Genomic DNA, 14,272 nt, shown 5'->3' with positions numbered 1-14,272 from the left:
TTAGACTGAAGTATGAGGAAAATTATGTGTTAGAAATTCTTAAAACTTTCATATGATAATGTAGTCCGGTGTTTTTGACCAATGTTATTTCTTCGAAGGTATTCGCCAGATATTGTCTTCTTATCGTGAGAGACATTTCCTTGGTTTCCAGTAACAGTGCGTTCCTTGCCCCTAGACATATGTGGATAGCACCTCTCAAACTCTATTGAGAGGAATCAGCTCGCTCTGGATCCTGCTCCACCCAATCTCCGTGCATTATGGGAGGCTGTGCGGCGGTCACGGATCAGTAAGGCTCCCTGACGCCTTCGATATCTTGTGAAGTCCGTGTCACACCACGTCACTGCCATCATTAAGGCGAAAGGGGTATCTCTACTTCAGTTGCTCGTCAATGCATAAGGACATATCTTCACATGAACGAGATTGTTAATAAAGAGTACAGATCTCTTCGTATGGTTATGAGGACATTTGGAAGGATGTAGAGAGGAGGGAGTATAAGTCGCTGTCAAGGTCCCAGTATATCTTGATTCGAGAACTGGTGTGTGATATATTGGATATTCAGCCCGAAGGCTGGTTTCATCCTCCACAGCCCCGTCAACAGCTGTCGTAGATAGCCTAGGCGTCACGAAAGAGGCATATTAGGGAAATGTGGAGTGAGGTAGTTCCCTGTTGCTTTCCTCACCGAGCCGTAAGTTGCCAAGCACACTGAAATGCATGGACCAACCGACCCTGTTAACGATGAAATGAAATGAAATGGCGTGTGGCTTTTAGTGCCGGGACTGTCCGAGGACAAGTTCGGCTCACCAGATGCAGGTCTTTTGATTTGACTCCCGTAGGCGACCTGCGCGTCGTGATGAGGATGAAATGATGATGAAGACGATACATACACCCAGCCCCCGTGCCAGCGAAATTAACCAATTATGGTTAAAATTCCCGACCCTGCCGGGAATCGAACCCGGGGCCCCTGTGGCCAAAGGCCAGCACGCTAACCATTTAGCCATGGAGCCGGACCCTGTTAACGATATTTTCATACCATTCATAACAGGGTCTGGCTGCATACGGAATGATACTACCAGCATCACTCACAGCTCGGTCATTTTCATATTGTCAAAGCCAAGGATGAGACAGACAGGTCAATGAAAGTAACAAATTTATTCTGGCCCATACCAGAAGACATAGTGCACTGTAAACACTACATCCTGTCAGCAAAGTAATTCGAGAACTGAAAACGATCCAAAAGAAAGCAGTACGATTTGTTCAGAGTGGTTTCCGACAAACAACTAGTGTTACGAAAATGTCACAATGTTCGAGCTGGAATGATTTGGTAGTAAGAAGACGAGCTGTTCGACAAACCAGTATGTTCCGAGCTGTCAGGAGCTGTAGCGTTTAATGATATTAGTAGACGATGTAGTGGTTAGTGTGATTAGCTGACGTCCCCGGAGGACCGGGTTCGATTCCCGGCTCTGCCACGAAATCTGAAAAGTAATTCGAGGGCTGGAACGGGGTCCACTCAGCCTCGGGAGGTCAACTGAGTACAGGTGGGTTCGATTCCCACTTCAGCCATCCTAGAACTGGTTTTCCGTGGTTTCCCACTTCTTCTCCAGCCAAATGCCGGGATTGTATCTAATTTAAGGCCACGGCCACTTCCTTCCCTCTTCCTTATCTATCCCTTCCAATCTTTCCATACCCCCACCCCACAAGGCCCCTGTTCAACATAGCAGATGAAGCCACCTGGGCGAGGTACTGGTCATTCTCCCCAGTTGTATCGCCCAACCCAATGTCTCAGGCTCCAGGACACTGCCCTTGAGGCGGTAGAGGTGGGATCCCTCGCTGAGTCCGAGGGAAAAGCCAACACTGGAGGGTAAGCAGATTAAGAAAGAAAGAAAAAGAAAGTTGGGTTACCTACCTCCGGAAGAAATAAGGGGCTGATGGACCTCCCGGTATAATGAAACACATTTATTTTCTAAAAGCAGGACCGTTTTTGTTGATGTTATTCCCCAGTCCTTTAGCTAGAATACCGTATTCCGTCCGACTCGTTGGCTGAACGGTCAGCGTACTGTGAGATTTGTGAGCTCCTGTCCGGTTCGCAAACCTGTGTGAGGTCTTGCGTTGTCGTGTAGAAGGCTAACCGTGCTCTTGTCCACTCCCAGGCCTCCATAGACATTCTGCAAGTGCCTATGAATATTTGTGATGCCCTGGTTTTCTGCCGAAAGGAACTCAATAACTGGTGTCTGTTTGGTACGCACCTCCGTTACAGACACCATTTTGACGGCTTGTTATAGCACTGCCACAATAGGAAATTAATGAAACTACGAGACTAAGCGGGAATATTCAAAGATGACCCAAACAAAATTCCACATTTTATAAAATCCGAAACTGGTCGAGAAATAAAATGATTTGCATTATATACTGAACGCCCGAGTTAGTGTATGATTCCATTGTATGAAACCCTCACCAGTGTTTTTTGATTTGAGAAGTTGGAAGGATTCAAAGTATAGCAACACGATTTTGCTCAGGGTGTTTTGTCTGTGGAAACAATTAGCTCGGGGTGGGGTGGGGGTCGATGGTAGTGGATTACGTCATTGCCGTCGTACTGCTGAGCACCTACAGTACAGGATAGAAATATTATGTTTGGGGAGTGATTGGTACTTACAAGTAGCTATGACCAGAAGTGTGCGTATCAGGTACTCAAAGAAGAGTTGTTTCTTGTTGGAGCTCTTGGCAAAGCGCTCCTTGGCGCACGAGTTCCAGATGATCTCCACAGGCAGGTAGCACTGCAGGGCGTAAGTGATGAAGATAGCAATAGCGAACATAACCTTCACACTCTGCGCCAGTCTGAAACAAAGTGAATGATGCCTCAGATCACGAGTTCCGATAAATTTAGATGCCTCGGCCTGAAAGAAAAGATAATTCAATCTGCAATGGCGACGGCCAGTGTACTTTAGAAGTGTAATGCTTTATTGTTGGCAATTAGGAAAAAATACTAGCGTTATTTAAATCAGCAGGTAAGGGAACATTCAGTGAACTCGTATCAAAAGCTACTTTGAAATTTCACCGAGAGAATGACATTTTATATAAAAGTCACAAGGAAAAACTCAACTAAGGCCACGAGATATAGACTGAAATCTCAAACAGAGAAATACGAGGAGAATTATATTTTCCCGGCTTGTATGAACATACTGAACTAATGTAAAGGTCTTCAAGTGCTGTTTATATCTGGTTTTCCTCGAAAGATTTCAATATTTATTTCAAGACCTTGCAGGCGAAAGTCGAAACTAGTATCTTGCATATTATGGCTTTCCTACAAAGAGGCCATACTCCCTTGACAGTATTACGTTTAAAATATAGGTATGCGTTTTTTAAACTTAGAAATAGCTTAGGTAGTAGCTTCCATGAAAGCGATCGTAATCCGTTGCGAAAGAAAGTTCTGAACATGTGACTGCCGCCCACTACCCCATAAATCCCCTTAAAACCAACAGATTTTAAAACTAAAATATTTGTTTTTGAATGTACTGGTAGATGGCGCTGATTGATCGTCAAGTGGTTTGAAAGTAATTCGGTCCATGCCTTTCAGATATATCTATAGACAATTAATTCAGTACCAGACATCTTAATAAACATTCTGATAATATTATGTAATCGTTCAACAACAGAACAACAGTGAATATTTTATTAATACATATTTTGTAATATGTGAGATAGCGAATGATTAATTCATTTATGGCCATCTATTTCATACCTAATATTACTCTCCCCTGACAAGAGTTTAACACGGTGAAGAAGATAATGTTTTTGAAAAATTCAGTAGCTCTATACGCATGTGGTTAGGAATTGTTTATGTTGAATCTCAAGTTTTCTGAGACAGAGAGCAGTGAAAAGTTGGCAAATAAAAATCAAACACATCAATTCAAATGAAACTAAATCAATTGCTTACATGTCCTCAAGGGGCAGGTTGAGGGTGATGCTCCCCTTAGACTCCGACCCGTATCGCACGTAGCCACAGAAACCTACAAACACGTAGAGGGTAACGATAATGGCCATGCCGCGGTTCAAGACTCCCGTGTAGCCAATGAACGATCGAGGCGTCTTCATGTTGCTCTCTATGGCGATGATCTGCAATAAGAAACAAGAAAATAATATATTTCACATCAAATTTCTAACGTGCTAAAGTAATAATGTGAAATGCTGTACAATTGGTCTCTAAAAGACAAATATGTTAGACTACAGCCTGTTAAGCCTTAAGGTATTCGTGGAAACGTCGAGTTTCTGTTGTAAACAGTCATGCAACTCAGTAAATTGGACGTCACTGGAATCTATTGCAATTTATAAGTTGCACGCTATTTCAGTCACAGCAGGAGAGAGAGAGAGAGAGAGAGACAGAGAGACAGAGACAGAGTTGCGCTGCCTGGAAAGTTTACATAATTTCTGTCGGGCGATTTCCTTACATTTTCTTTGGTACAGATGTTTAAGAGATTACGACCGCTACCTACGTAAAATATGTACATTTCTATTTATTGTACATACATACATACATACATACATACATACATACATACATACATACATACATACATACATACTGTTGCTACTCCAACCGCTACTCTTATATCTTCATCTCCTTCACACAATATACATAACATTTGTTTGAGCGCCAGTTGCTTTTTAAATAAAAACAACAAAATTTGGTAGAGCATACCTCTTATATCAATTATCTCAAGGCGTGAGGTGATAAACTCATATATTTGGCAATATACAGGGATATGGATCAGGACAATATTAAATTACTGTTGCATTTCCACAATTGAGGATTGTACATGGAACTGGAATCACTTATTATAATTAAAATAAAACTGAGTTTATGACTATAATTTACGTCACAATGAACAATCATTGACGTCTTTTAATTTAACAGAAAAATATATATATATATATAGTGAGATTTGCGGTACTAATAAAAGGAAAATTTAATCTAAACAAAAAAAGCTATAGGCATGAACTTGAAGTGAGATGTGATATCGCCGCTGATTACATTCTTCTTCACGTTATGAATGCATAACATGTCTGATGCTTTAATTACCTGATGTCTGCATACACCGCTGTTGAACTTGAAATTCTTGGGAAAACCTATGAGCTGAAGTCGGGAGCCGTCTGCTGTTATCTTCTTATATAACAAGGAGTTGGCCTACATACCATGTACGCGTGTAGAGAGCTCCAATGTAATTACGTCCACACAATATATTATAAGTAATTGGAAAATATTATTGAAACATCTTGTGAAGTCCATCCTCACAAGATGATGATGTTTCTTTATCAGCATAGTACCCGTCTCTGCTCGGATACAACCACCACTTGTAGACCTCCTCGATTATTACAAGACCTCTTGAAAACACAACTCTTAGCTCTGACCATCACTCTAAGACCACTTATTACCCTGTTGTACGGTTACAGAACGCCTCCCTCATGAAATAATCGATTAAATGAATCGATTGATTCATGAAATATATACATAATCACCTGAAATCGAGTACACCATAGATACATGTATAAAAATGCCCTTTACAAATTGGGCACATAGTATCATCCATCTGGATGTTCGTTGTTACACATATAAAACATTGATCAATTATCATTTTCACTTTGATTATACAGTATTATTTACATACAGAGATTACATTACTTTCTCACTTCTGTCGTTTCAAACGTTCATTTTGTGTCCAAAAGTAATTATCGAAGACATTTCATTATATACACTTTCTCCAAGCACTGGAGTTTATTGCACTGCCGTGCTTCACTTAATATCACAACACACGCTAATTTCACTGAAGTCCTGTTCGCAATGCCAGCTTCATAAAACATGGTGAATTAACATAATAATGAAAATTAATCAACAAACTCACATGATATATTTCTTAAGATTTCTTATATTGTATGTGCCTACGATATTTCCTCCTTGTCTTCTAATGAATAAGCACATTTCCCAATCCGTTTCACTACGGTGAAGTATCCCTGATATATAGCAAGAAAAACTTAGAAAATTGACCAGCTTCTGCTGATGACGGGAGTGGCACTCTGAGTAAAACCTTGTCACCAAGCTCAAATTCATCCAATGTAGTCTTCTTCTGCTGGCGAATTAGTTTATCTCCTGCTTTCTTTAAATTCTCCCTAGCCAGCTAGATATAAAAATCCTTAGTTTTCTCCTCTCCCAAGTCCAAGCCTAACATACTCGCAATTTCATCAGTAGGCTTCCTGCCGTGATGAATTTCATAGGGCGTAAATCCAGTGCACTCGTGCAACGTGATGTTACACCAACGTTCGACATTACTCAACTGTGAAAACCACGAGTTGTGTTTGTCATGCACGTATGCCCTAAATATAGTCCTATTTCACGCATCGTTCTTTCAACCATATTGCTTTGCGGGCAACGTACCGATGAAAATATAGTTTTGATCCCCAGTTAATTTAGTTTGGTATTCCAGATCTTCGAAATAAACTGGCTGCCATGATCAGATAATATTCTGAGGGGACATCCGAACTCAGGAATATATCTGTCCACGACCTGTTTGAGACAACCCCTCCCTGTAGCTTTCCTCAATGGGTACATCTTGACATATTTGCTGAAGGCATCAAATTCTCATATTCATTAATCTGCCATCAATGCACAATCTTACCGTGTTATCCTTCTTGTTATAATAACAAGTGGATTCAAATTAGGACTACATGATGCTTCAATTATATTATAATCTAGCATAATGTCAATCTGCTCTTCAACAGCGCTAGCGTATTTTAACGGAATGGGATATTTCGGTCCTACAAAAGTTGAGTCATCAATAACATTAAATTTGTGTTCGTAAAGATGTGTTCTACCAGGCCGATCACTAAAAACATCACAATGTGATATCAACAATTCACACAATTCATCCTTCTGACTTTCCACTAAATTACATTTCTCCACTGTCTCATACAATTCATCTCTAGAATCTCTCTGTATAGACACATGGCAGACATCAATATTTTTCCTAATATTAGGAATTTCACAAGACCCTTCCGTACTAGAACACACTTTATTCGCACTAATTTCTGACAAAACATCATATGGTAAACTGATTTCCCTGCTACTCTTTCCCCAAATAAGATTGACATTACACAGATCAAAATTTAATTTAGCCTTGTGACACATTAACCGGTCGGTATCTAAAATAACGGCATAAACTAAATTAGGCACAACTAAGCATGGTTGGAAAATACATTCTCCACTTATGTTAATGGGGACAGCTATTTGTTTATTCACTCTTTGAGACTTGTTTCCAACAGCTGTTACGATGAACGTATTCCTCACTGGAATTTCCGCTACATCATACTTCTCTCTCAAAACTTCCTCATACAGCTTGGAATTTACACATGACTTCTCACTATCAGAGTCCAACAAAATCTTAACTTTTCTGCCCCATATCAGCAGTTCAATCGTCGGTGTAACAGTAACACTACTTAAATTATCCTCATTACATAATATAAGATCATTTAACAAATCTTGCCTTATATCTAAATTTAAATTACACTTATAAAATTTATTGTCTACGATTAAGTCGTCACTTAAAACATTTGAATTATTGCTACTTAGGTCACAATCATGTTCACTTACAACTATAGGCTGGTCGTCATTAACATACTTATCTACCTTATACGTGAACTCACCATTTACGGACTGTCTCAGTGACCTGTTTATACAGTCCGTTGCGCGTTTAAATTACTTGGTTCGGTTACGACTTGTTGGTTACACACCTCAGTCGGCCTCTCCTGTTGCCTATTTCCTCTAGCTTCATTATTATTATTATTATTATTATTATTATTATTATTATTATGGCCTATATTCTCCCGCCTCCCAGCTTCTGGTTGATTACCATAATCACGCCTCCCAGTCCTGAAATTTTCCGAACTATTTTGATAATTTCTCTCCCTGTGGAAATTATTATTAGGTCTCTCCTGATATTCTCTTCTGTAGTTACGATTATTCATAGGCCTGTCCTGATTATTAGATTGGTTACTCCTTCCTTCTACATTCCTATTTAGTGCCCTATTATTCAAGCTACTACCTAAAGCATCAAAACTTTCCAACAAAATCTCCATTTCCTTAATAGTCTCCAATTTTTGCATACAAACAGCTTCTCTTATTCTATCGGGATAGTGCTTAGCCATAAGTCTAACTATATCAGCCTCAGGTCCAATACATTCTAAATTTCTCCACACCAAAACATGAGCCAAAAATATTCTGTCATTCTAACACCCTCGTTAGAATTATACCTGCCAAACATTACTCTCTCTCTCTCTCTCTCTCTCTCTGCTATGAACACCTTCACTCCAAAATTTAGCTATGAATTTTTCCTTAAATTCAGTTAGACTAGACATCGAGCTTCTATATACCTGAAACCAAGACTTAGTCTCTCCTACGAAAGCATTAGATAAGATCTCCAATACAGTTTCCCAGCTAATAATATTGTCTCTTAATTGAACAGCAAATTTCTTCTCTACTACTCTCATAAATTCCATCGGGTTAAATTCTTTCCCAGAAAACTTAGGTAAATCATGATCTCTAGTGATTAAACCATTATTTACAATTATTTCACGTACATTTCTACTGTCACGCACTTCTTTCTGGAGTACTCTCTGGCAACTCAGAAATTTTTCTTCCACTGTTTCCTCAGCCTTTTCTTGAATTTTTCTTAATTCCTCCTGCAACTTTTCTTCCGATTCTCTCACCTTCTGTGATAATGATTTTTGTTCACTCTCTAGATCACCTACTTCTCCAAGTTTTCTTTCCACATATTCTACCCTACTAATACATTTCCTAGTTTCTTGCCCCACTGTATTGGTTATCTTTTCAAACCTTTCTTCTACTAACTCATTGATTTCTCCTTTATTAGACTCGATCTTGGCGCCTAATTCATCAATCTTATGCCCTTGTTTGATGCCTGTCTCACTAACTTGCTCGATTTCAGTATGGAGATCGCTCCGACCCAATTCCATCTCAGCTCTGATGTCACTACACTCCCTATTTACCTTACTTTCTAAATTATTAATATGCTTACTTATTTCTAACACCTTATGATCTATCTTATTACTAACATCATCGATCTTTTTATTAATACTACTACCCTGAGCTTCAATTTTCTCACTAATGACCGCTTCAATTTTCTCACTCATAATATTATTCTGAGATTCAATTTTCTCACTAATGACCGTTTCAATTTTCTCACTCATAATATTATTCTGAGATTCAATTTTCTCACTAATAACCGTTTCAATTTTCTCACTCATAATATTATTCTGAGATTCAATTTTCTCACTAATAACCGTTCCAATTTTCTCACTCATAATATTATTCTGAGATTCAATTTTCTCACTAATGGCATTATTCTGCTCAGTCATTTTGGACATCAGCAATTTAAATAAACCCAGGTCAATCACCCCTTTACTTTGATCTTGCGTGATAGCGTTTTCCTCACCTTCTACTATTTTCTGACTTTCAGCAGGTCCCAACTTAGTCACCAACTTCCTATTTATGTTACCACCTTGGATTTCCTTGGACACAATAACCTCAGCCTCATCACCTGACTGCATATTGCTATCCTTGTCCATCTTCGGTTTCCTACTAATTTTTCGCGATCTCAAAGCTATTTCCCCTTGCACTTCCTTTGACATTACCCCTTAAATACAAACTTCAACAAAATGACCTTCCTAACATTTCTCGGTGAATTTAACATGTGCGTACTCATTAAAAGAACTGGTCCATGTATATTGCCATTCAGAAACACTTTTTCTGCTTTTTCTGAACCTTTCGAGTCCCACGTTGCTGGCGACACGTTGTGGCTATTCCAACCACTACTCTTATATCTTCATCTCCTTCACACAATATACATAACATTTGTTTGAGCGCCAGTTGCTTTTTAAATAAAAACAACAAAATTTGGTAGAGCATACCTCTTATATCAATTATCTCAAGGCGTGAGGTGATAAACTCACATATTTGGCAATATACAGGGATTTGGATCAGGAACAATATTAAATTACTGTTGCATTTCCACAATTGAGGATTGTACATGGAACTGGAATCACTTATTATAATTAAAATAAAACTGAGTTTATGACTATAATTTACGTCACAATGAACAATCATTGACGTCTTTTAATTTAACAAAAAAAAATATATATATAGTGAGATTTGCGGTACTAATAAAAGGAAAATTTAATCTAAACAAAAAAGCTATAGGCATGAACTTGAAGTGAGATGTGATATCGCCGCTGATTACATTCTTCTTCATGTTATGAATGCATAACATGTCTGATGCTTTAATTACCTGATGTCTGCATACACCGCTGTTGAACTTGAAATTCTTGGGAAAACCTATGAGCTGAAGTCGGGAGCCGTCTGCTGTTATCTTCTTATATAACAAGGAGTTGGCCTACATACCATGTACGCGTGTAGAGAGCTCCAATGTAATTACGTCCACACAATATATTGTAAGTAATTGGAAAATATTATTGAAACATCTTGTGAAGTCCATCCTCACAAGAAGATGATGTTTCTTTATCAGCATAGTACCCGTCTCTGCTCGAATACAACCACCACTTGTAGACCTCCTCGATTAATACAAGACCTCTTGAAAACACAACTCTTAGCTCTGACCATCACTCTAAGACCACTTATTCCATTTGATACATCTGACTGTTACATATGACCTGAACGATATGATCTGAATACCTCTCACCACCGTTGCATCGACTTTTATAACCTCGCGATGACGACTCATCTCCCTACTCTCTGTTCATCCCTTCCACTTCAACATACAGTAGCTGGCGAATACTGACACTTGGTCGCAATCACGTGCCCACGCACTGATGTCATCAGTCAAGTGTTGTCTAAGCGTGCCCAAGCGGATTGCAGATGACTAAGTTTCATGCGTCACCGGGAATTCTACTTGCACACAACATTCTCAGTTAAACATAGCCTCGATTGCAAAATACTATGCCAGCTCATCTAGCCAGAGTTACAAGCCATAGCATGACTATATGAAACCAACAAATCTCACTTACAGCAATACAGAATAATTACAAACAAATTTCACTTAACCTATGATTAAATACAATAATATGCGTGATGCCTAATTATTACAGTCTAAATGATGAGAAACAGAATATAAAATCTAATGAATCGGGTTAATAATAATAATAATAATAATAATAATAATAATAATAATAATAATAAATACTGAATGGAATCTGTAACCCTGTTGTACGGTTACAATACATACCTCTTCACTCACTTCATTATAGGCTATTATAGGCTATTATGCCTTTCAACTATAAGTCTCACATGATCCCGCCACCGAAGGTGATTTATGCGCAAAGCTTCATCCATCGAGTTAATTCCTAACGTAGCCCTTATCTCCTCATTCCGAGTACTCTCCTGTCATTGCTCTCACCTGTTTGTACCAGCGATCTTTCTGGCTACTTTCACGTCTTTAGGCCTACTTCTAATTCATGAATAAGATATCCTGAGTCCATCCACCTTTCATTCCCGTACATCAACGTTGGTCTGTCCACAGACCGGTTTATAGACAGTTTCGCCCGGAAGCTGACTGTTTTCTTAGAGAATGTTGTCAAGTGCACCTGTGAGCTCGCTGCATCAGCTTTGCTGTACCTTAATTCGGTCTCACTTGCTATATTACAATAATGGGACAATACTCGTCCTAAATACTTGAAATGATCTACGTGTTCCAGTTTTATATTCCCAACCTGACATTCAATTCTTCTCATTACTGGCATCAATTTAGTCTTGGAAATTATAATTTTCATATCATACTCACTGCACCTATTTTCACGTTCCAAGATGTATTAGATCGCAGGCTTTCAGCACAATCTGCCATTAAGAGCAGGTGTCCAGCATAGGCCAAACTGCTTACCGCATTTTCACCAAACTGAATTCCTCCCTGCCACTTTATACCTTTCAATATATGATCCATGTAAATTATGAACAAAGATGGAAGATTACAGTCTTGTTTAACCCCTGTAAATACCTTGAACTCATTCTATAATCAATTCTCACTCAGCTCAATTGTCAACATGAATCCTTTTGATTGCTTTTAGTAATCTACCCTAAATCCCATAATCTCTAGTACGACTAACATCTCCCTTGGTACTCTGTAACTGTGTCTTCTCTAGATTTACGAAGCATTAGCATAAACTTTATTCCCTTCGTATCACTTTTCAGTTACCTGGGACGTACTGAAAAACTAATCCTGACAGCCCGTCTGTGGCCTGAAACTACGCTGGTTTTCATCGAATTTACTCTCAACCAGTGATCACACCATTCCTTCCAATATGCCAGTGTATACCTTGCCTGATATACTGATCAATGAAATACCTCGATAGTTGTAGCAATCCTTCATGTTCTCTTGCTTATAGATGCATGCAGTTACTGCTTTCGTCAAATCAGAAGGTACTTTACTAACATTCCATGCTAACCTTAATACCCGATGAAGCCATTTAATCCCTGACTTCCAACTATATTTCACCACCTCAGGTCGAATTTAATCTATATCAGATGCTTTATGGAGTTTATTTACCACCCGTTCTACTTCCAAAACAGTTATGTCCCCATGAGCTCAGTTGTTCCCAACGTCAACAGAAAGATTTCCTTTTACGTTGAGAATGTTTTTCAAATATTCCTTCCAACTGTCCAGTGACTCCCTGAGATCTACAATGGGTTAACTTAATTTACCCAATACTACACATTTACCTTTTCCCTCCCTTTCTTTCTTTATTTATTACTGTCCAGAACGATTTCCCCAGCGCTTGACCTAGCCTTTCCAGGTTATTACCAAAATCTTCTCACGGCTTTTTCCTGGGTTCAATAAATATTATTTGTTTCGCTCTGCTTCTTCCATCTACGTACAATTTACCTGCCTGTATCAGTCCTTTGAAGATATCTCTGATACGCCTTCCCTCTACATTTGCAAGCAGCTCTCACTTTATCATTCCACCAAGATGTTCACTTTTTGTCAATTTCTACACACAGCTGTTCCTGGGCATTCCTTACTCTTTCTACTACGGAATCGCTGTATATCATCCGTTCTCTTTCTATACCCTGAACCTGCTTACTGTCCACTGTTCGGAACTTTGGATAATCATATCCATTTACCTCTGTCTAATTTCATCGTCCTGTAGATTTGATACACTTATTCGCCTGCAATCAGATTTCACTTCTCTATCCTAGGCCCAGAGATACTTAGTTTACAACAGATCAAGATAGTCTAGTGGTCTGTATCATCAGACAATCCCCGGAGTATCCGCACAACGGATTTCCTAAATTCTAAGTTGGTTATGATATAGCCTATTATGGATCTGATGCCCCTACTCTCCCGTGTGCAGCGGTGAATAGCCTTTTAGGCTACTTGAAAACCATATTCGTAACTGCTAACCCCATACCAGCACAGAAGTCCAGTAAACGCTTCCCATAGCATACATATCTTCCCCATATTTACCCATCACCTTCTCATATCCCTCAGTTCTGTTTCCAACTCTCGCACTGAAATCGCCTATTACCACTCTCCTATCCTTGCTGTGATCTTGACTATGATCTCACTCAGTGCTACATAAAACTTGTCAACTTCATCCTCATCTGCATCCTCACATTGTGAATACACTGAGACAATTTCGACGCAATTCTTCCAACTGCTAAGCCTCCCCACGTCATTCGCTCATTTACGTTCCTAACAGAAAATATACTGCGTGCAATAGTATTGCTGATGAACAGTCCTACCCCACACTCTACCCTTCCCTTTTAAACACCCGTTAATAACACTTTATAATCTATCTCTTCCTCGCTATTTCCCCTTTCCCAAATATTAACTCCTGACACATCCAGACGCATCCTTTTTGTTGACTCAGTCAGTTCTACTTTCTTCCATAAGGCCCATTGATATTGATAGCGCCCCATTGGGGAATTCCATTTCCTTCGCCAAGGTGCTTCCAATGACTTCCTCGCTTATCAAGTAGAATTGGACCCCGTTGCTTCTATAACCTATAAATATTGCAAACTTTGGGCTGGGAAGACTTGGGAGTAAGGAAATGCTCGACTATGCAGTATGTTTCGAGGTGCCAGTGGTGAGATGGCGTGGGATAGCCTAAGTAGACGAATAAGCTACAGTGAAGCCTTTAAAAGTAGAATAGGTCATAATACGAAGTTGGAATTCCAAAGGAAAAATTGGGGGAAATATAC

The 14,272-nt window shown here is 39.2% G+C and overlaps 1 protein-coding gene across 3 annotated transcripts in view; it reads right to left on the bottom strand.

Annotated features, from left to right (window-relative positions):
• LOC136874020 (proton-coupled amino acid transporter-like protein CG1139) overlaps nucleotides 1–14,272 on the bottom strand; it is a 206,297-nt gene that overhangs the window by 5,194 nt on the left and 186,831 nt on the right. For all 3 annotated transcript variants that reach the window (XM_067147489.2, XM_067147488.2, XM_067147487.2), the window contains exons 8-9: nucleotides 3,932–4,110; nucleotides 2,651–2,832 (exon numbers count right to left, since the gene is read on the bottom strand). In XM_067147489.2, coding sequence (XP_067003590.2) covers nucleotides 2,651–2,832; nucleotides 3,932–4,110 — 361 coding nt within the window. The remainder of the gene's footprint in view (nucleotides 1–2,650; nucleotides 2,833–3,931; nucleotides 4,111–14,272) is intronic.

The sequence above is a fragment of the Anabrus simplex genome, chromosome 5 (genome assembly GCF_040414725.1).
Source record: "Anabrus simplex isolate iqAnaSimp1 chromosome 5, ASM4041472v1, whole genome shotgun sequence".
Taxonomy (NCBI): Eukaryota; Metazoa; Arthropoda; class Insecta; order Orthoptera; family Tettigoniidae; genus Anabrus; species Anabrus simplex.
Note: the sequence above shows the minus strand (reverse complement) of the source record. Positions and strands in the feature narration are given on the sequence as shown.